Genomic DNA, 21,427 nt, shown 5'->3' with positions numbered 1-21,427 from the left:
TTAGCCCACAGTAGAAAGCTGCAGCTGTCTGCTCCCAAAAAGAGCTGCTCAGAGTAGGCTCACTAAGCACCTGGCTGGCAGTGATTTGTGCTTGTCACAGGTAGTACAGACAGGTAAGCACCAACCACCCACAGGCACTCTGGCAGGCAGGTGTAGCAATTTACTGAACGTTCCACAGCCCTGTCAGCCCTGTGGAATGGCCCAGCTATGAACACCTAGAGCAGCCAGCGGCTGGGAACCAAGTGAAAACTTTTATTAGAGCGGGGGCGGGGGCCGAGCAGGTGGTGGTCCTGGGAGAGGGTCCCACAGGGCAGAGGCTGAGGATGTCTCGGTGAAGAGGGGCAGGTCATGAACTGAGCCTCCACCCCCAATTGGGGGCTCCGAGACCCGGCCAAGCACCGGGCTAAAGCGGGGAAACTGGGCATTGATGAAGTACAGAGGGATGTGGGCGATCCGGCCAGTGGACCAGCACTGCAGAGAGCCAAGAGGAGCCGCTCAGAGCCGGGGCCCAAGGCAGGCCTCGACTCACAGCTGTTCCATCCCACGGCAAGTCTCCCGCTGCCCGGCTGACTCACCACACTGAGCAGGGCCCCTTTGCTGAAGGACGGATGGAACGCGATGAGCTGGGCATGCGCCCCCGGCTCCCCCTGGATGACGCCGCTGGGTGAGGAAGGTGAAGAAGAGGGGCGGCTGAGCGGAAGCAGCAGCGGGGAGGCGGGGGTGCAGGAAAGGCTGGGGTCACAGGCCCTTTAGGCCTCCCAGCTCTTACCAGGGAAGGAGCTCAAACACAGGGCTGTTCCGAGTGCGGAAAAGGAGGATGACTGGTTGCCCGTCCTGCACCCGGGGATTTCCTGTAAGAAATCATGGATCCAGGGCTTGAGGGGGAAGCTCTGACGGCAAGACCCTCTCCCCCACCCCGGGCAGGAGCAGCAGAGGTCTCCCCTGAGCGGTGGACAGATGGCAGGATGAGACCCGCGCCTTCCTCATGCGTACACGCACCTTTCATGAGCACGGCCAGGCGCTCCCCACTGGGGTCCCAGACCATGGAGTGAGCCTCTCCCCCGAGCCTACAGGTCAGAACAAAGGTGAGGTTGGGAGGGCTCAGCATGGTCCCTCCGCCTCCCCTCCAGCCTCTGCCCCCCCCACCCCCCAGCTCACCTTTTCTCGCCATCTGGTGTCTGGACTGTTGTCTCCGAGAGGTCGGCCACAATGGTGGCTGACTTGGCACCTCCCACACAGCCCTTCCCCTCACCTGCGGATGGGGAATGATGGTCCACGGCCCCTGCCGCCCTCACCCCCACACCCCACAGAGGGCAAGCCCCTAGCAGCTGCGCTTCTCCATGGCTCTGAGCTGGGTGAGGTGGCGCATTCGGCCTCCTGCCCGCCCTCAGCTCTGGCCCTCACTCACCGCAGCGCTGTGGAAACAACAGGGAGTAGATCAAGGGCTCCCCCAAAACGGTGAACAGCAGTCGGTTTCCATCCGGGCTCCAGCAGCCCGTCTGTGGTAAAGGAGCAAGAGGCAGGGTGAAGGGGTCTACAGGGGGTGCAGGACAGAAGCAAAGAGGTGGCCGGGGCCCAGCTTGGGGGAGCAGGGGCTCACTGACACCCCTTGCTGATGTGAGTCACAACCCCCTCTTACCTGACAGCGCCCCGACAGCGTAGGCCACCTCTCACAGGTCCACATCTGGGCTTCCCAGACTCTAAAAGAGAAAGGCACATTACAAATTGGGGCCTGTACGTTCCAAAACTTGGACCTGCCTCCCCGTCAGTTCCGAGTCAGGACCAAAATGAAAATGGGCAGACACACACCTTCTGCCTCATCCCTTCGTTGCTAGAGCCGAGTCCCTTCCCTGCTCCGCTGCTGCCCTCCCACTCACCGAAAGACGGCCGACGGGGTGGTTGCCAGGACTTTGCTGCCATCCGGGGACCAGAGCAGGTTGGTAACACCCCCTCCTCGGAACCAGGGAAGAGGGACACAGGTCTCTGTGGAGACATCCCACACCTAGGAGAGGGAGGAGAGGGCAGGGGAGCCGAAGAGCGGAAGCATCCTCCTCATGTCCACCATGCTCACAGACAGGAGGAACCCGGCAAGTACAGCCAGCAGGCAGTTTACATCTCAAGTCGGGAGGGGAGCAGCTCCCCCCCTGGACAGGTTTAGGACTGAAAGGCCAATTTTCCCTGCTCTCCTTCCTGGCGATCATGTCTATCAGCGGGCAAAACCGGTGTCAGAGGTACAGGGAACCAACTCACGAGAATAGCAGCATCCACAGGTGAAGCAGAGAGCAGCCGCCCCCCGCTGGGGGCCCAAGCCAAGCTGGTGACAGGTGTGTGTCCAGGGTGAGAGAGCACCTGGGCACAGCCAGAGGAGGGCCTGCCAGGGAAGCAGGGGGTAGGGGTCAGAAAGCAGACAGGATGATAAAGCCCAATCACTCTATTTCTTTTTTCTCCTTCTACTAAAAACCTTTCAACCCCATAGGTTCTCGAGCTCAGAGCCCAAGGAAAAGGAGCGTGATGGAGGTGGTTTATAACCACTCTCGGCCCCAGTGAGCGCTACGGACCAATCTGCAAATGAGTCTTCAACTTGACAGTATAGCACTGTCGGCCTCTCAGGTTCGCTCCAAGAGGTTCCACTCATCCTTTTCTGCGCGTTCACTCCACTCCACTGAAGACATGGCCAACCCCTCACTCAATCGTATTCCGTCACTCCCATCTGTTGGCCTATTCCTGTATCAATAACTTTCTATTACCGTAGCTTCCTATTTTATTAATGGGCAAGTCAATGAGCCCTCAGCAGCATGGTGGCTAAAGCATAACCAATTGCTTGGCTGTGAACCGAATGGTCAGTGGTTCAAGCCCACCCGCTGCTCAGCCAGAGAAACACAGGCTGTCTGCTCTGTAAAGATGGAAACCCCAGGGGGCAGTTCTGTTCCGAGTCAGTTGAAGGCAAGGGGTTGGACTGAGGGCTCTGGGTCAAGGCGAGTGATCCCTCACTATTCTTTTTCAAATGGTTCTTGGCAGGTCTTCCTTATTTATTCTTTCCTAAACACTTAGCTGCCAAGCTTAAACCAAAATCGCCCCTCTGAGCTCTTGATAAAACCGAACACTTAATTTAATCAATAACGAATGTCAGCCTTGAGCATGATTGCTCTTTAAGGTCTTCCAACACGGGAATAAGTGGACTAGTGAACCTGGAAAGATCCCACAAAACAAGGCTTCTAACCTGTGGGACTGCACACCCGTATACTTAAGGGCCAACCAGGCCTGCTTGACTAGGAACCAGTTCTCTTCCAGGTGAAACCTGGGCCTGAACAGGAAACAGGCAGCAGTGGTGTCCGGCTCAGAGGTGGCTGCTGACACACAGTCAGTTGGTCCAGTTCACAAAAAACAAACGCAAACCAAAGCACAGTGGGATTCTGACCCGAAGTACACGTGATTTGACATTTTCAGGATTAAAATTTTCTACCAAGGGATATAGCATGTCTCTGTACCCAGCTCTTATTAAGTGTCCAAGAATTTTCTCTCGATGTCAATGTTAATTTAATGTTCTCCAGATGTCAATGTTAATCACACTTAACCATTTTATCCTAATTTAATCATTATTACGGCTATTCTACACTTGATCTTAGCCAAAAGGTCGAGAAGTGATTATTATGGCTAATCTAGACAGAATATTTCTCAGCTGATTGCTTGTATAAGAAAATACTCTAAAAATATTTTAAAGTTAAAAAAATAACTTTTAGATTTTGTGTACTGTCACTTTGCTAAATTCCTTAGTCTTTTTTAGTAATTAGGAATTCATATTATGTCCAAATGGTAGTTTTCTTCTTTCTGAAGATTTTATTTCATGTTCTTCTCACTACACTCAGTTGGACCTCAGAAAATGATGACTGGAAATGGTGAAGGTGGTGTTATTTTGATTTTTATTGGAAATGCCTTTTAATCCCATTTCACCCTTCCTCATGTTAGCCACTGATTTTGAATCCATACTCCCCTTTCTATTCCAACTGTACTCTTTGTTTTCAAGTAGAATGTCTTACTTTTGGAAGGATCATTTGTTGCAATAAGCATTTTCTTCCCTTAATTTGATAACGTAAAAAAATCTTGTTACCAGAATTCCCTAATGATGCTTAATTACTGGGGAAACATCCTTGGTTAATGTATCTTAGTCTCTCACATGCTTTTGAACTCCGCATACTAATATTTTCTTTGAGATTTTAAAATCTTAACTATTACATCAATTATTCTCTTTCCTTTTTAAAATTATTTCCTTTCTTGTACTACCTACTGCCTGGCTTTAGGTATCAGGGCAGTAGTAGCTTTATAAAAACAAAGCAGGATTCTAAGGATTCAAACTGACAGCAGCACCTCAAAAATTACATGGAGAACAGAGGGGAGCAGTGAGTGTGTGTTAATGGAGAAACACTTCATACAAGGAGAGTGAGCGCAAGTCCTCCCTCGAGGCAACAACACTTGTTCTAGTAAACTGGCATTCCAGGATGCTCACCTCCCCGACACGATCACTGAAGACAAACGGGTGCATAAGCAAGTGTGGTGAAGAAAGCTGATTGTGCCTGGCTATCAAAAGATATAGCGTCTCAGGTCTTAAAGGCTTGAAGATAAACAACAGCCATCTAGTTCAGAAGCAACAAAGCCCACATGGAAGAAGCACACCAGCCTGTGCGATCACGAGGTGTCGATGGGATGAGGTATCAAGCATCAAGGAACTAAAAATCATATCATTGTGAATGAGGGGAAGTGTAGAGTGGAGACCCAAAGCCCATCTGTAGGCAACTGGACATCCCCTTAGAGAAGGGTCGTTGGGAGGAGATGAGCCAGTCAGGGTGCAGTGTAGCAACAATGAAACATACAACTTTCCTCTAGTTCTTAAATGCTCCCCCCCACCCCACTATCATAATCCCAATTCTACCTTAAAAATCAAGCTATACCAGAGGATGTAAACTGGTACAGATAGGAACTGGAAACACAGGGAATGCAGGAGAGATTAACCCTCAGGACCAGTAGTGAGAGTGGCAATACTGGGAGGGTGGAGGAAAAGTAGAGAAAGTGGGAACCGATTACAAGGATCTACATATAACCCTCTCCCTGGGGGACAGACAACAGAAAAGTGGGTGAAGAGAGACATCGGACAGTTAAAATATGACAAAATAATAATTTATAAATTATCAAGGGTTCATGAGGGAGGAGGTAAAAAAATGAGGAGTTGCTACCAAGGGCTCAAGTAGAAAGCAAATGTTTTGAGAATAATGGCAACAAATGTATAAATGTGCTTGATACAATGGATGGATGGATGGATTGTGATAAGAGTTGTACAAGCCCCCAATAAAAAGATTTTTTTTAATTTACATGTAGAAAACATTGAACTGGTCTATGTTCTACTGCATATATTCTCCACAAAATAAAATAAATCAGGATGGATTGTGGAGCAGAAAAGAGAGCATTAATGAAAAAAATGGTAAAATCCAAATAAAATCTGTTGTTTAGTGAAAAGTAATATACAAATGTCAGTTTCTTGATTTTGACAAATGTAACAATACAAAGAGACTTCACAAAAGATAATGAAAAATTTTCAATGACACCCAGGACAGATGAACCCACAGAGACTAGAATGGGGGCTCCTGGGAGGGGCTGGGGGTGGGGGCGGTAAGGGGACACTGATATCAATTCAAGGAAGAAAATGGATTTTTGGGGTTTTTCACATAATTCTATGGGTTTTTCACATCATTTTATGAGAGGCTCATATAACTCTTATCACAATCCATACAGACATCAACTGTATAAAGCACACTTGTACATTCATTACCCTCATCATTTTCAAAACATTTGCTCTCCACGTAAGTCCCTGGCATCAGCTCATTTTTCCCCTCCCTCCCGCTCCCCCCCCCCCATAAGAAAATGTTTTGAAACGGATTTTGGCGGCTACTGTGTAACACTGCCTGATGTGCCTGAACTACGGGTGCACGCTGTCTGGATTAGTGCCTGAGAAAGGGTTTGGAAAACATGACGACAAACTCTCAGTGACGTCTAATTCCAGTCCCCCACTTTTTGAAGCCCCGCTGTGCAGAAAGGCACACAGGTGAGGAGCCCACAAAAACTCTGTACTGTCTACAGCTTTCTAAACTATCTACAGATATAGCTAAATCCCCCCCCCCCAAAAAAAAAAAAAACTAGTAAAAGGAAAAAGGAAGTCAATTGGGAGTGTTCCCAGATTTTTCTCTGATCTCACTCAGAAAAACACTCCCAGCAATCTGCTGATTCAGACTCACAGCGACCCTGTGCAGGTGCTCCTGTGGGTGTCTGAGGCTGCAGTTCTTTTTAGGAGTAGAAAGCCTCGTCTTCCTCTGAAGAGCGGCGGGTAGTTTTGAACTGCTGACCAGTGCATCAACACCACGCCACCAGAACTCCTTGGCTTCTACGACTAGCCTAGTTCAAAGAACTGAAATCACCTATTTTCTTGACAATTAGATCCAGTCTTATAAAATCACCTCAGTCTGACAACTTACGAATACAGCGTGCCTTTTTCAGGGTTCCTCTAGAGCAGCGGTTCTCAACCTGTGGGTCGCGACCCCTTTGGGGGTTGAAGGACCCTTTCACAGGAGTCACCTGAGTCATCACAGTAGCAAAATGACAGTGATGAAGTAGCAACGAAAATGATGTTATGGCTGTGGGGAGCCATGAGGAACTGCATTGAAGGGTCACGGCACTAGGAAGGTTGAGAACCACTCCTAGAGTCTAAAGAGGTTGTATATACATTGCTAGAAAAGAAAACGTTTCCTTCAGATTTTTTAATTTCTTGACTTCAAGTAGGATATATCCTTTTACTTACAATTTTTTCTATTTTCATCCACACCTGTATTGATCCTTCCCATTCTAAAAATAAGATACTTTGTGGTTTTTCTCTTTTTCCTTAACTAGGGTGGTTCTTCTTAAAAGAACCAGTCTCTAGTTGTGCATGTACTTAAGTTGCCACGGGATTCTCACCAATTTCCGCTTACTATGCCTGACCACTTCTCTCTCTTCCGCCACACCTGCATGTCACAGTGCCAAGAGGAAGGCTTTCCACTTCCTGAGCCAGACAGCTCTCCTCACACTCCCAGGGGTCCTCGATCCTAGAAGCAACCTTTCTCCCAATCACAGCCACGAGCACGGTCACCCTGACCTGAGGTCTGCCTTCCCTGTTGCCCTGGAAAGTTCCCTGAGGAGGGACTGTCTCCTTCCAGACTTCCTTACCGCCCCCCAATCCCCCCCAACAGCGGGCTGCAAGAACTCACCGTGTGGACAAGGAGGTGGGGTCCAGGCTCCAGATGAGAACGCAGCTCTGGCAAGCCACAGCCAGGACAGAGGCACTGAGGGGCTTCCAGGCTACAGCCGCCACGTTTCTCTGCAGCCGGTGCTTCAGGGAGGGGACTATGGTGCTAGGGTGAAAGGGCGCGGACTGAGCCAAAGCAGGGACCTCAAGGCTCAGGGGACCCCGGGGAACTGAGAACGGAAGAATCACAGAGAAGAAAGCTGATCCAGCCTGAGCTGGAACAGTCAGAGCAGAGGTCACTGCTATCGAGATTAGATCTGGACACCCAACATGCCAAGTCAGGAAGCCTGTTGGCCCGTTGGGGTGAGGAAGCCCAGACCTGGGAAGGGGAGAAGGGACACCTCCACATACCTGTTTGCATTATACACCCGGATGGAGTCATCTAGCAGAGCCACTGCAAATTTGTTGGTGTGGGGGTGCCAGGCAAAGCCCCGCAAGCAACAGTTGTTCCTGGGATGGGGTGAGCAGGGAGTCTGGGCCTGGACATTCCCTGACCCACACCACAGCCCAGAGCTCGGGTTCCCTTTCATGGGAAGAGATGGTGGGGTGTTCTCTTTCTTTGGGGGGGGAGTCGGAGGAGTGAGAATATGGTGAGCAGTCTGGAAATTGGCAGGGGGTGGGGAGGAAGGGGAGTCTCAGCTCTGACTTCCCTCTCCCCAAAAGAAGTTCCGAGCTTATTTCCCACAAAAGTCCCAGAGTTTAAGCACTCACCAATTTGTGACCTGGGCAAACTCAGCAATCATATCTTCACTCCTAAGCTGTAAGGGCAGAAGAGGACAGAGGACACGCTACGGCAGAGGTAGCTCGCTCATCCCTTTAATGTGCCCACTGGGTACCCGACCACCCCGCCCTTAGAGGTCTTGGCCCTGAGTCTTCCCACCCAAGTGTAACTGGGGAGAAAGGACATGCAACCACAGAGGGGGGCGAGGGAGAGGCACTTACAGAGAGATGGGGGAACAGGGACCCGTGGAGGGAGGAGGCCCAGCGAGAAAGGGCCAATGCCCAGGCGGACGCCGTCTTCACCCACTCAAACACTGCGGGGTTGAGGAAGTGTCTGTGATTAAAGCGTTCACAGCATCCTCACTCGGTACCCCCCAGCCAGGCGAGAGCAGGGGCAAGCACTGCCCAGTCCAGGAAATGCTCTGGGCACTCATCCCAGCCCCACCCCAGGGTAGGTGAGGGAGGTTACACAGCGGAGCAATGCAGAGGAGCAATGCAGGGCAAACAGCATTAAAGGGGAAGAAGCTGGGTCAAGAGGTGCTGGGGTGAGGGAGGGCTGGGAGAACAGAGGGGAGTCCCCAGACACAGCAGGAAGTAAAGTTACCTTCTTCCTCTGAGCTTGCAACTTCATTCAGCACCCCAATAAGGCCCCCCTCACGCCTGATGAGGAGAGGCAAGAGTCAAGGTTCCTGTAATTCTTGCAACCCCTCCCCCCACCGCACGAAACCTCAAGTTTCGTTCCTTCAATATACTTGTGTTAAAATAAGGGCACTCACAGTTTATGACGTCAATTAAGCCTCTAACCAAAAATGATTGGTTTTTAAGCCTTCCCCGCAAAAAGTGCATACGGCAAATGTGTCTAATAGTCTATACAGATTGGATGGCTGCCAGAGGGCTGGTAAAAATTGGGTCGCTTACTAGGTAACAGGTGTGTGTGTGTATGTGCGCGCGTGCGTGCACGCGCTTGAGTCAGACAAGCTAGGATCAAACACTAGCATCTCTGCTTCCAACTGATCTTGTTAATCTGCCTGTGCCTGTTTCTGCATCTTAAAAAACAGGGATAACAATAATAGCGCCCACCTTACAGGGTTGTTAAGAGGCTTAAATGAGAAATGAGTTCTATTGCGTGCATGCAGTAAGTACTCAATAAATGCAAGATGCAGTTATGGAATCACAAAGGCATTCACATGTCATGAGTGCCATGTTCCAGGTACTTTATAAATTGCCCTTTATTTTTCTATTTTAAATCATTTTACTGGGGGCTTGTACAATGATGCCCTTTCATTTAATCATCACACTAGTCTTCTGAACTGCTTCCTCTCTGCCCATTTTACAGAAGAAGACATTAAGGCTCAGAGTCCATGCAGGGCGCTGTGAGCAGCAGGTCAGGAAGTCGAGACTTGCTCTGTGACAGTGAGTGGAGTGCCACGGAAAGGGTGTCAGCAGAGGAACAAATTGATGACAGGAGCATTTTGGAAAAATCCGTCTGGCTGCAGAGAGAAAGACCAATAAGCAGAAGATCCAGTACAGGTGAAGTTGAGAAAAATTCAGCAATCAGAATGAGTAGAGTTTGAGGACCAATTAGGCAAAGTGGTAAGGGAAAGAAGATGATCAAGAGCAACACCTGGGTAACGACTGAAACAGCTAATATCGCTCGAGCATCCGGGTCCCAGGTGCTGCACATGCTTTAGCCAATTGCATCATCACCACAAAGACAAGTGTTGGGCATCATCTGAAGTTCTAGGTGAGACTCACAGGGGCAGGAAGAGGTTAACAGTACCTTGGTGGCCCCGGGAGTGAGCCAATGCCAGTCTATCTGTCCCAGACCACACTCACAATACAGACCCCTGCCATCAAGGGTGAGACTGTTCTCTGAGCAGACAAAAGCCGGACAGAAGCTCTGGGAGGGAAGGGAAAAGGCCGGTTTTGCAAATGCAGAGCATGTGAATCATGAGGACCATTCAGATGAGAATTTTTGGCAGACAAGTGAACATCCAGGAGCACCAATCAGAAGTCAGGGAGATGTGCTAGGGCCCCAGGAACACCAGCGCTTAAGGGTTATCAGGAAGAGAAAAGACAAAAAGCTTAGAAGGAGGGGCCAGAAAAGCAGAAAGCTTTTGAAGTTTTGAATGTTTGTCCGTAACCAAGATAAATATTTTAATGTGATTATTTTTTAATCAAAATTACTGCAGAAAAAAAATCCATGACAAAAACCTACTTTTAACTAACACAAGATTTTTTAAAATCCTATCTTATTTGAATAAAGACACTGTTTTTCTTTTACCACAGGCTGCAGTACTACTCAGCACAGCATGGTAGTAGTTTTTTTCTTTTTTAATAGTTTATTGGCATATAATTCACATAGAATTCAACAGCTCAATCATAATAAGAGTCGTGCAATCTTGGTGCTTTTAAGCAATGGATTGAGACATGCAAACAAACTGTTAACATCAAACTGTCCTGCATACCAAAGATCACCCTGATAAGACACGTGGTGGAAACAGGGACTCTCCTACATAGCTGGTGAAACTGTAAATACACACGGTTCCAACAGAGGATTAGTAGGCAGCAGCTCATTAAATTACAAATGAACATACCCGATAGACCCTACCAATAATAACTGACCCAACAGTTATAGGGATTCACATGGGGCAGGCACTGTTCTCTAAGTGATTTATGTCTACTAATTCATTAAATTGTGACTAATAAATTAGGCCTGGTGGTACAGGAGTTCTGCATTGTGACCCCCCCAAGGTCAGCAGTTCAAAATCACCAGCCAACTCATGGGGAGAGAAGACAGGGCTCTCTACTCCCACAAAGAATTAGTCTGTAAAACTTACAGGAGCAGTCTTACTCTATCCTATAGGGTTGCTGAGTTAAAAAGATTTACTCAGTAGCAGTGCGTTGGGTCTGGTTTGTCCATTATAGAGAGCCCTGTAGCACACTGGGCTATGAGCTGGCCTGCTAACTGCAGGCCACCAGTTCAAAACCATCAGCCACTGCAAGGGGGAAAGATGAGGCTTCCTACTCTTGTAAAGAAGTAGAGTCTGGGAAACCCACAGGGGCAGTCCTACTCTGCCCTGCAAGGTTTCTGTGAGTCAACATTTACTCGACGGCAGGGAGATTAACCTAGTATGACAGGCTCCATTTTACAGGTGAAGAAAGTAAAGGACAACATGATGAAGGCATACAGGTTGAAAGTGAAACAGGAAAGGAACCCTCATGGTAGGGCTCCCCTCCCACATGTGCAAAATGACTTTGTGTATGAAACTATTCAATGCAACTTTGTACCCAACCTAGCTGGACTTCAGGTAAAGGCTGGGAATTGGTGGGAACCTGAGACTGGGTTAGGTGACAAAGAGCAGACTTCGGTGATCCAGTAAAGACATATGGCAAAGAAAAAGACAACTGGCAAGTCATTCGAGATGAAAAGAATACCGAGTGATCATCTCATTCGATCAATGGCATATGGTTTTTGGCAAACGAGTTCGGATGAAACAGCCTTTTTGGAAAAACAATCCAAGCAGAAGGCTAGTAAACCTCTTCCCCAGATGGGCAGGCCCTGGCTCGGGAGACCCTTTGTGCCATGCCTCACCAGATGTTAATGCATCTCTTCCAGACTTGCTCCCGGTGGTGAATGAAGGCAGTTCTTGTGCCATGGTCCAGCCTCCCAGGAGTCTTCAGGGGATCCTTAGCCAGGTGTAGGACAGGAAGATTGATCCACTGCAGCCCAGGAGTTAAGGGTGTGACAATGAGTTGCCTAATCTCCAGACCTTTGCTGAACTCCCTGCCATCGCCAACCCACACCTGGGCTAACGGTAAGAGGCCCAGACACCCATTTCCACAAACACTCGTGGACGAGGGAAACAGGTCTTAGCTCTTTCTCACATAACAAATGCTCAATACCTGTAGCTTTCCCTCCCCTTCCTTCCCAAGGAATACCGTGGGAAAAGTACATTCCCGGTTAGGCCTTCCCTATTCTCATAGACTGTCCCTAACTTCACCTCCTACGGTCCCGACCCACGTTCACCTGCCCAGCCACATGCCCTATCCGCTCCTCAGTTCCTGAGCATTCTCAGCATCCCTCGTCCTCCCCCCGGAAAAACACACGGCAGCCCTCCAGTCCGCCCGCCCCCCTCCACCACGCTTCTTCGGTTGGCTGGCTCCCCCTAACTCGGCCCCCAGGTCTGGAGGTGCCCTCTCCGCTCGCCGAGGGTACCTGGCCCCGGAAGTCAGGAGGCGGGCTCTCATAACTACTGCCTGTCACCAGCTCGTTATTGTGCTCATATAGGGTGACCTGACCCAGGGGCGGCGGCGGGGGGAACAAGCCCAAGGAGCACATCTCGCCCGCCCGGAGGACGATGGAAGTTGGCAACCTCCCCCCGGCCCGCGCCGGCGCAAACCCAGTTCCTCCGACTTGGTTCCCGGGCTAGGTTCAGACGCAGACGGGTACCCGCACGGGACAAATGGCGAGCAAGCCTCCCCGGAAGTGAGGCGTAGAGTAGCGGGGGAAGAAGGGCGTGTGCGTGGCCCTCGGGGCGATTTCCGGCGCTTCCTCGAGCGCCTCCTGTCGGCTGGAGGAGGGCGCGCGCGAGCGTGTCCACTGGGCCAACCTCAGGTTCAAAGGGATGGGAGAGGGTTTTTTTTTCCTGTCACACTGCTGGTTTTCCCAGCTCATTTTCCCACTCTTTCAGCTCTCAGAAAACCCAAATTGTATCAGATTCAAGGAAATAATTGATTAAACCCTTCCAGGCCTGTGGATCTCCCAGAGGCAAATACAGGCAGCTGGTTAGGAAGCTGAGAGAAAAGCTTCCGGGAGGGAAAGCAAAGGAGAAACCTGGGGAAAGGCTAGCCTTGCCCCTTTAAGAATCCAGGACCCACACGTTAGGCGTCCTGCAAAGGAGAGTGTGAACAGCGGAAACCCGTTCTGAGTACTTCTTTTTTTTTTTTTAAACAATTTATTAGGGGCTCATACAACTCTTATCACAGTCCATACATATACATACATCAATTGTATAAAGCACATCTGTACATTCTTTGCCCTAATCATTTTCTTTTTTTTCTCCTCTTTTCTTTTTTTACATTTTATTAGGGACTCATACAACTCTTATCACAATCCATACATATACATACATCAATTGTATAAAGCACATCCATACATTCCCTGCCCCAATCATTCTCAAAGCATTTGCTCTCCACTTAAGCCCTTGCATCAGGTCCTCTTTTTTCTTCCCCCTCCCTCCCCGCTCCCCCCTCCCTCATGTGCCCTTGGTAATTTATACATCCTTACTGAGTACTTCTTAAGAATGTTTATTGTTGCGTGAGGACTCATGGGATGGTTAGTTGCTCTGATTCAGCGATCTTCATGTACAGCAAAACAAAGCATTGTCCTGTCCTGTGCCATCTTACTAGGCAAAGTAAGGCCTACTTGGGGGCTTCAGAAAATTCATGGGGGGAAATGGTAATGATGTCAAGGAATCCATGTAGAAAAAGTTTGTTTGGAACCAGACTGTGGTAACAATTGTACAATTCTACTTGATGTGATTGAAATGTGGAATGATATGATAGCTGTATTAAATCCCAACTAGTGAAAAAGAACAAAAGGGAATTTGCCCACGAACTTTTTGAAGCCTCCGTGTACAATCTTTACAACAAGGCCATGAGGTGGTTACTCTCCTGTCACCGTGAGGAGACAAGCACAGAGATATTGGAAGGAGAAATACCAAAACCAGGCATGCTGACCTCGAATAAAAGTGAGACTAGTTTTAACCTAACTCCTAAAGATGGAACTAAAGGAGGAGTCATGCAGAAACAGGAAGGACTCTTCCCACCACCAGGGGCCTTTGGAAAAGTCATGGAGTTCTCTGAATCTTCTTAGTTTCTATGTTTGCAAAGTACCCTAATTATTCCAAGTACAAGTCAAATCCATTTAGCATGCATTTCAAAGTGCTAGACAGAAGTCAGCTCTTACTCGCCATAACTCTGCCAAGAAGGAGGTGACCCTAGGCACTGGTTCATCAATGTAACACATGTTAAGAAGCAGGTCTAAGGGCCCTGCTCTGGAGAGACAGAACTGTGATAGCTCCAGCATTCTTGGATTCTCCGTCTGCCCTTTCTTTCAGACTGAAAAGTTTTCTCCAAAAGAGCCATTCCTAGGTCCGAAGACAAAGGGGGGGGGCTCTGAAAATGCTCTTCACCTGAGAGAAAGCCCAGTGACTTACCTTTAATGTAGCACCTCTCAATTATTAAGAAGCATATAAATCACCTGAACAGCTTTTAAAATGAGGATTCTTGGGCAGAATTCAGTCTTCGTTTCCCAAAGCCCCAGCACAGACTACACTTTGAGAGATAAGACTCCAACCATCTCATTAACTCAAAAACTCACTGCCACCAAGTCAATACTGACTCATTGCGACCCTATCCGACGGGGCAGAACTGCCCCTCTGGGTTTCCAGACTGTAACTCTTTGGGGAAGTGCCTTGATGATAGTGGTTTCAAACTGCCAACCTTTCGGATTACAACCCAACATGTAACCACTATACCACCAGGTCGTAGCCCAGTGTAATATAGTTTACATATTCTATAAATTATAATTTGTATATTATATGGGATATACTGATATCATTCTATATTACGATGTAAAATAATTTCTCATTAGCCCAGTGGCATATAATTTGCCACTGTCATCTTGGGAAGTTAGAGAGGCTTTAAGGGTACAGTGGCGGTAGTTTGGGGAACCCAACCGTGGAAAGTTTTAAAGGGGGAATAGGCAAGCCTGAAGGAGGTAAAAGGGTTCAATGACTCTGACAGATGGGTGGGGAGCACCGAGGACCCATAAAGCAGTTTGCACCATCCAACCCCAGATAGTCCAATAACTTAAACGCTCCTGCCTGCAACGTTCACCAGCAGCGCAGGAAGCCTGGACTTTTAGCCTTCGGAGGTTATGTCCTAATTATTGTTTGGGTGCCTCTCGCCAGTCATGTGACCAGGAAAGAAGGCGCCGATAGGTGTGCATTCGCAGCCCCCACCTCCACCCTGGCCTGCAAGCGGTCCTGAGGGCGCGGCGCGGGCCCCGCTAGCGTCACCGGGGGCGCAGCGGCTCTGGCGACGCGCTGGGACCCGCCGCCGCCGGGGCTCCCTCGGAGCGCTCTGCGGGCGGTCTGCACCCGGGAGCCCCTCCCGACGGCCTGGGCGGGCGACCGAGGCTTCTAAAAGGGCCCGCCACCTTTGGGAGCGGGGAGGCCTCGGCGGAGTCCGCATGCTTGGAGCCCGGCGCGCGCGCGCGCGCGTGCCCCGAAAGTCGGGCGCCCGGGTCCCGGGCCCGTACCCAGGCGCACGTGGTCCGCCCGGCCCTGTTTGTGCTGGCAGCGCGCCGCCGCTATTTGAGGCGGTTTTTATCTCCCAGAAACCAGAAAAACCCCAAGCGGAGTCTAGGAAAGATGAAAGGGGCCAAGGGGCCCGGGAGGGGAGGACGGCGAGGCTGCGGCGGGCCGAAGCTGGCACCGGGCAGGCGGCGACCGGGAGGCGCAAGGGGCAGCCCCTGGGGGGGCCCGAGGAGGCAGCCTCGCGGGGTGGGGGCCGGAGCCCGGTGGTCCACTGCGGGCTCGTCTCCCAGACCAGCGCGAAGGCGGCCCCAGCCCCCCTCCGCTGCCTCTTCCGCCGCAGCCCCCAGCCCGCTGAAGAAGTGCTCGGAACCCGGCTGGCTTCAAAGCGCCTTTGAAGCCCCGCGCCCCGCCCGAGGGCAGGAGATTTCGCACCTGGGCGGATGGGGGTGGGAGCGGGGTAACCGGAGCCCCAGAGCTGCCCTCCTCGGACTTCCCAACCCCCGCCCACGTCCACCTCCACCACCGACCCTTTCCCGCGGCACCAGCGCCCCTCTGGTCCCGGCGACGTGGACCCAAGACCGCGGGCCGCCGCCCGGAGTCGAACCCAGACGGGGGTGGGAGCCCCCTCGGCCCAGCGGGGGACCCTGGAGGGCGAGGGGCGCACAAAGCCCTATTGTGGCTTCGGGCTGGCCGCCACAGAGTGGCTTTTGTTTCTCCGCTAACTCCGTGGCGAGCACGACTGATTGCAGGCCCCGGGTAGGGGCGGGTTACGTGCCAGGCCGGGCCCGCCCGCCCGGAGCCGAACCGCGGCTGGGCTGGGGCCACACAGCCTTCCCTGCTGGGGCCGCGGGGCCGGCGATCGGGCGCAGCGTCGAGGCGGGGCGGAGGAAGAAAGCGCTCTGCGCCGGTGCCTGCCCTACTGGAGAAGGATTGCCCACGTGCGCGGTAGACTGTCCACGGGGAGCCCCCGTTTCGCTAAGGAAAGATCCTGTAGCCCGCCCTTCCCCATTCCTCCTCCCCCTTTCTCACCAGCACAATTTTCCAATCAAGTTTTTATTTTAAAAAGACTCCACGAGGGCATGATCCCTTCCACAATATTACCCCCTCCCCAAGCTCCAGCGGCTTTACCCTTTACACTTGGGGCCTTCAGGGAGCGGGGGGGAGGGGAGGGTCAGTAAAGGAGGATCCAAAGTCACCGGAAAGGCATTCCAAGGCACGAAGCGGCTTTAAAAGTCACTGGAGGTGGAGTTGGGAGCATCAGAAGTCCTAGGTAGGGGACCTGTGGACACTTTGGGGACCTCTGTCCTCCCAGCTCAAGTATTTCTTCGTTCTCGTGGCTTCTAGGCCTCTGGCCTAACACGGTGCCTTCACGTAGTAGGCACACAGTAAATGCATTGTCTGTTGAAATCTGATCCCAGAGAAGGCTTCCCCCCACACACACACCCGTTCTTCACCTCTAAACCAATGTCCCCTTCCTGTTAGGTGGGCTTCAGCAAGAGAACTCGCCTACTAGGGAAGCGCTCCGTATCCATGGCAACGGGGGATTAGCCTGATGGGGTCTTGGTGTCTGATTCCTGGTGGGCAGAACCAGCTCTGGGGTCCTGGGAGCTGGGGGAAATCCCAGTCCTCCCCTCCTTAGGACTTGAGGTTTCACAGCTTCTGGATGGGGCTGGGGCCACTAGGGATCCCCCATCAACTCTTTAATCTAGATCTATTAGCAGAGATCCCATGAAAAGAGAAACCCCATTAACTGAGACCCTGATTATAGAAATCCTATGAACAACAATCTCCATTGGCATCTCATTTCTACTGAGATGCAATGGGCTAGAATCTCCTTAGCAGACACGGACCCACTTCCCTCCCCGGTTTCACTCTACCTGACCCGTCATCATAACTTAGATAAATAGAATTATTATTATTACTATTCATTACTCTTGGTACAAAGGGGTTAAATACACAGGCCTGGGGGCAGCCTCCCTGACCCTGGGGTCACCCCATCTTTGGGATCAGATCCCCACTGGTCTGCCCCCACCTTGGCACCCTGCTTCCTGCCAGGTCACTAACCCCAGTGCCCCTAACTCTGGTCCCTAGTGAAGGAAGGGGCCACCAGGGGGCAATAAATTATCATCGTCTTTATCATCGTGTTTGTAGAGAAGAAAAAAGCTCTGGAGAGGGGGGCGGGGAAGCGGCCGAGTGAGAATATGGGAGACGGGAGCCTGGAAACGGAGGAAAGGCGGGAGATAAATAACTTGCGGATCGGAAGGATTCCTGTCAAGGAGGTTTTCGTGAGATGGAGAAATTCGGAATTGGGAGCCCAAATGGAAGGGAATGGAGGTGGCGATGGTGTTGGCAGGAGCGAGCGGGAGAGGGAGGAGCCTTGAGCCAGCGTGAGAAAGCAGGAGTGTAGGGACCAGGCAGAGGCATCCAGGGTCTGGCATGAGAGTCTGCAGAAAGCCAGGCGTATGGCAAGGGAGGGGTGAGATGAGACATGCTGGGAGACACTCCTGGCTCAGGATGGCCAGGAGAGAGAGAGAAACGGCGAAAGCCCCACGGAGCGGAGCGGCATGCAGGGGGCAAGGGACGTGGGGGCAAGCAGTGGTCCACGGAGCCAGGAGAGGCTGGCAAGACAGCTTTGAGCGGGGAGACCCTACCCCCAGCTCAGATCTCCAGCAGATTGCTCTGCTCTGGGCTGCCCCCAGGGGCTTTTTCAGGGGGTGCGGGGGAGGTGGAAGGTCTAGGGGTCTGACTGGCCTCATCTTCCCCCGTGCTGCGGGTCTCCCCCAACTCCTTGGGGCCGCTGGGAGGGGGCCCAGGGCCTGGCTCGCCATGAGTGCGCTGGTGTTTGCTCAGGTGGTCGCTCCTGGTAAAACGCTTGGAGCAGAGCAAACAGGTGAACTTCTTCTCCCGGGTGTGAGTGCGCACGTGACGCTCCAGCTCGTCGGAACGGGTGAACCTCTTGCCACAGAAGAGCCAGTTGCAGACGAAGGGTCTCTCCCCCGTGTGCCAGCGCAGGTGGGCCTTCAAGTGCGACGCCTTGCCGTACACTTTGCCGCAGCCGGGAATGTGGCAACTGTGAATGGACTTCTTCCGCAGCCCGGCCGCAGCTGCCCCGAGCCGCTCTAACTCCTGGCAGTTGGGGCAGTCACAGGAGGAGCGCCCAGCTCCACTGCCCCCATAGCCACCACTTCCCCCAGTGCCTGCACCCCTAGGAGGCTTGGCGCCACCACCCCCCTCCAGCTGACCACTATTGCCCACTGCCTTGGGTTTATAGACATCTTGGGGCAGGACATGCTGAGGCCCTGGCTGCAGGAGATGGGGAGTTGGGTAGGGGGCTGGATTCAGGGGGGCAAAGTCAGAAGGGTAGGTGGGCAGCTGGGGGTTCAGTGGAGACTGAGCAGGGCCTGTGGGCAGCGTCCCTTGCAGCCCATCACCCTGGCCCTGACCACCACCAAGCCAGTTGCCTCCAGGGTGCATGTCCCACCAAGGGCTGGGAGCATTGCCTGGGCCTGGTGAGATGCCCGCATGGATGCCTGCCTTGTACCAGGAGCCGTAGGGGTGCGCCATGTCCAGGGAGGTGTAGACACTGGGCAGACAGTCGGAAGAGCTGTGCCCTTTGGGCACGAGGAGCCCAGGATCCTGGGTGCTGGTAGACCCAGGGAAGGAGTGGGAAAAAGGAGGGTAGTCATTTGCATAGCCCGAGCTGGTGGGCGCTGGAGGGCTGCCTGCAGGTGAGAGGAGCCCATTGGTGCTGGAGAAGGGGGCTGGGTAGGCATCCCCCATGGCTTTGGGGGCTGAAAGGTCACTGCCCACAGAGTATGGCTTCTTTGTTCCTACTTTGCTCAGCGTGGTGGAGTCCCGCAGAGGGCTGGAGCCTCCGAATTTGCTGCAGGCTGCAGTCAGCATGGCCAGGGGGCTGGAGCCATAGTGTGCTTCCTCCTGTGGGGAGAAGGGAGCACTGCTTAGCCTGGGAAGGGGGCCAGGTACAGAAGGAAGGGCAGGCCTCCAGGGCTGAGCCCTCACCACAAAAGCCACAGCAACACCCAAACCCACTGCCACCGAGTCACAGTGACCCTGTAGGACAGAGTAGAACTGCCCCTGTGTATTTCCATGCTCATAACTTTTTTTTCAGGAGTAGAAAGCCTCATTCTTCTCCCCCTCCCCAGAGAGGCTGGTGGTTTCAAACCACTGACCTAGTGGTTATCAGCCCAATTCGTCAATCACCACAAGCCACCAGGGCTCCTTTGGCTGAGCCCTGGACGCATGGAAAGCAGAAAGGAGTTGACAGGGGAATTGGAAGGGAGAGAAAGGCAGTGTCAGTGAGGACCAGGGACAGAGCCAGGATGGAGTCCGGGAAGAAAAGCAGAGGCCCAGGTGTGCAAACCCAGCTTCCCTGCTCAAGAGGCCTGAAGCAGAGATCATTGTGGGGTGTCTAAGAGAACCAACAGAGCATGCCTCCTGGGGTGCAGCACTGGGTTAAACTCCTGGGATCTTCATTTGAAAGGCTGTAAAAGAAGTGAGAATCAGAGATCTACACACACCCCACACCAACCCCCGGCAGTAATTTTTTTTTAGCGTAGAGGTCATGGGGCAGGGACTTGGGGAGGAAAGTGGATGTTCACAGAGCAGTCTGAGATGAGAATGAAGTACTGGGGGGAAGGGAGTTGGTCCCCATTCCAGATCTTCCTGATTGCACCCCATATTCCTCTTCCTATCTCTGCTTCAGTCCCTGACTAAGGCGGTGGCCTGGTCTCCCTGAGGTCCATCCTATGTCCCCAGTGAGGAATCTCTTGGCAAGAACTCTGGAGCAATGGCAGAGACACTGGGACATTGAGAGGGAACAGAGCTACGGCCAAACCAGGACTGCGGCGGAGGCAAGAATGCCTTTCAAGCGGGCAGCGGGCACCTCCTGCTTTGTGGTGCCAGCTGGTACCCCTAAGGGAGGGTGGGAAGGGCCTGAGGCCCTTCAGTCCCTGGAAGGAAAGCTCACAGCTGGCTCGCAGCCACACTCCTTCGTGCCTCAGTGTCCCCGACCCTGCAGCCTGAGAGTTGGTCTCTCTTCACTCTGCTAGCATAGTGAGAGAGAGAGAAAGTATGACGTGTACTCAGAGCCTGGGTCCTTTGGAAACACAAAGGGATCTTCATAATGCCCACTAAGCTGCTGCCACCAGGGCAGAGACAGGTCAAACCACCCTCAAGATCACCACCACTAAGAGCTCAGGGTCCCCTCCCTGGGTCAGCCTCAGACCTCCCAGGAGGGGAGGTACTGCAGAAGAGCTTAGACAGGCATCCATTTCTGAGTCTGCAAACAAAAGCATGCCCTCTAGATCTGACCTTGTACAGTTTCCCCATTTAAAACAAGATCAACTCTCCTTGAGGTCAAGTCAGTTCTGATCCACGGCGACCCCATGAGTAGGAATCCAAGAGCAACGTGGTCCAGTCCAGAGGCTTTTCTGGGCTGTGGTCTTTGCAGAAGCAACATGCCAGCCCTCTCTTCCGCAGACACCACCACGGGATGGGTTCCGATCATCAGCCTCTTGATTAGGAAGCCAGCCCAAACGATTTTCACCACCCAGGGACCTTGCACCCAGGGACCTTGTCTGACGCCTTCCCAACAACGCTGGGGAAGTACCTGTGACTTGGGGGTCTCCAGCACTGTCTGGTAGCTCCTGCCTTCAGGAATGTGCCTGTGGGTGATTTTCATCCTCGGGGACAATTGAGTGTCTCAAGTTTGCTGTGGACCCTGCTCCAGTAGTGCCTCCCCCTCCTCCGATGACCTCTCTCTGAGGTCCTGCAAGCCCCATGGGATCCTGAATTTGGGAGGCCAAAAAGCTCCCTTCGATCTGGCCACGGCCACCCCGTGGTCCCTCCCAGCCAGAGTTTGCTTAGAGTCTCTGATCTTCCAAGCAGAGGGTGGACTAAAGTAGAGTAGCTGGTGGGGCAGGAGCCAAATCCAGCAGGAAGACACATTGGGACACAGAGTTGGAGAGGGGCCGAGAGTTGGAGACATGGAGCACAAGAGACCCTGTGCAGGGCCAGGCACAAACAGAAATGCCCC

At 52.2% G+C, this 21,427-nt stretch overlaps 2 protein-coding genes across 2 annotated transcripts; both read right to left on the bottom strand.

Annotated features, from left to right (window-relative positions):
* Positions 1-232: 232 nt before the first annotated feature.
* On the bottom strand, positions 233-12,494 carry AAAS (aladin WD repeat nucleoporin). Its single transcript, XM_075551611.1, has 16 exons — positions 12,267-12,494; positions 11,643-11,770; positions 8,652-8,707; positions 8,270-8,361; positions 8,039-8,085; positions 7,679-7,777; positions 7,290-7,433; positions 2,251-2,371; positions 1,878-2,002; positions 1,640-1,700; positions 1,409-1,499; positions 1,159-1,252; positions 1,000-1,067; positions 770-851; positions 576-660; positions 233-471 (listed from the first exon to the last, which is right to left on the bottom strand). The coding sequence occupies exons 1-16, from the start codon at positions 12,387-12,389 to the stop codon at positions 256-258; spliced, it is 1,632 nt and encodes a 543-aa protein (XP_075407726.1). The 5' UTR covers positions 12,390-12,494; the 3' UTR covers positions 233-255.
* Positions 12,495-16,522: 4,028 nt separating this feature from the next.
* Positions 16,523-19,294, bottom strand: SP7 (Sp7 transcription factor). Its single transcript, XM_075552928.1, has one exon. The coding sequence runs from the start codon at positions 19,273-19,275 to the stop codon at positions 18,031-18,033; it is 1,245 nt and encodes a 414-aa protein (XP_075409043.1). The 5' UTR covers positions 19,276-19,294; the 3' UTR covers positions 16,523-18,030.
* Positions 19,295-21,427: the final 2,133 nt, after the last annotated feature.

This window comes from Tenrec ecaudatus, chromosome 6 (assembly GCF_050624435.1).
Source record: "Tenrec ecaudatus isolate mTenEca1 chromosome 6, mTenEca1.hap1, whole genome shotgun sequence".
NCBI lineage: Eukaryota > Metazoa > Chordata > Mammalia > Afrosoricida > Tenrecidae > Tenrec > Tenrec ecaudatus.
Note: the sequence above shows the minus strand (reverse complement) of the source record. Positions and strands in the feature narration are given on the sequence as shown.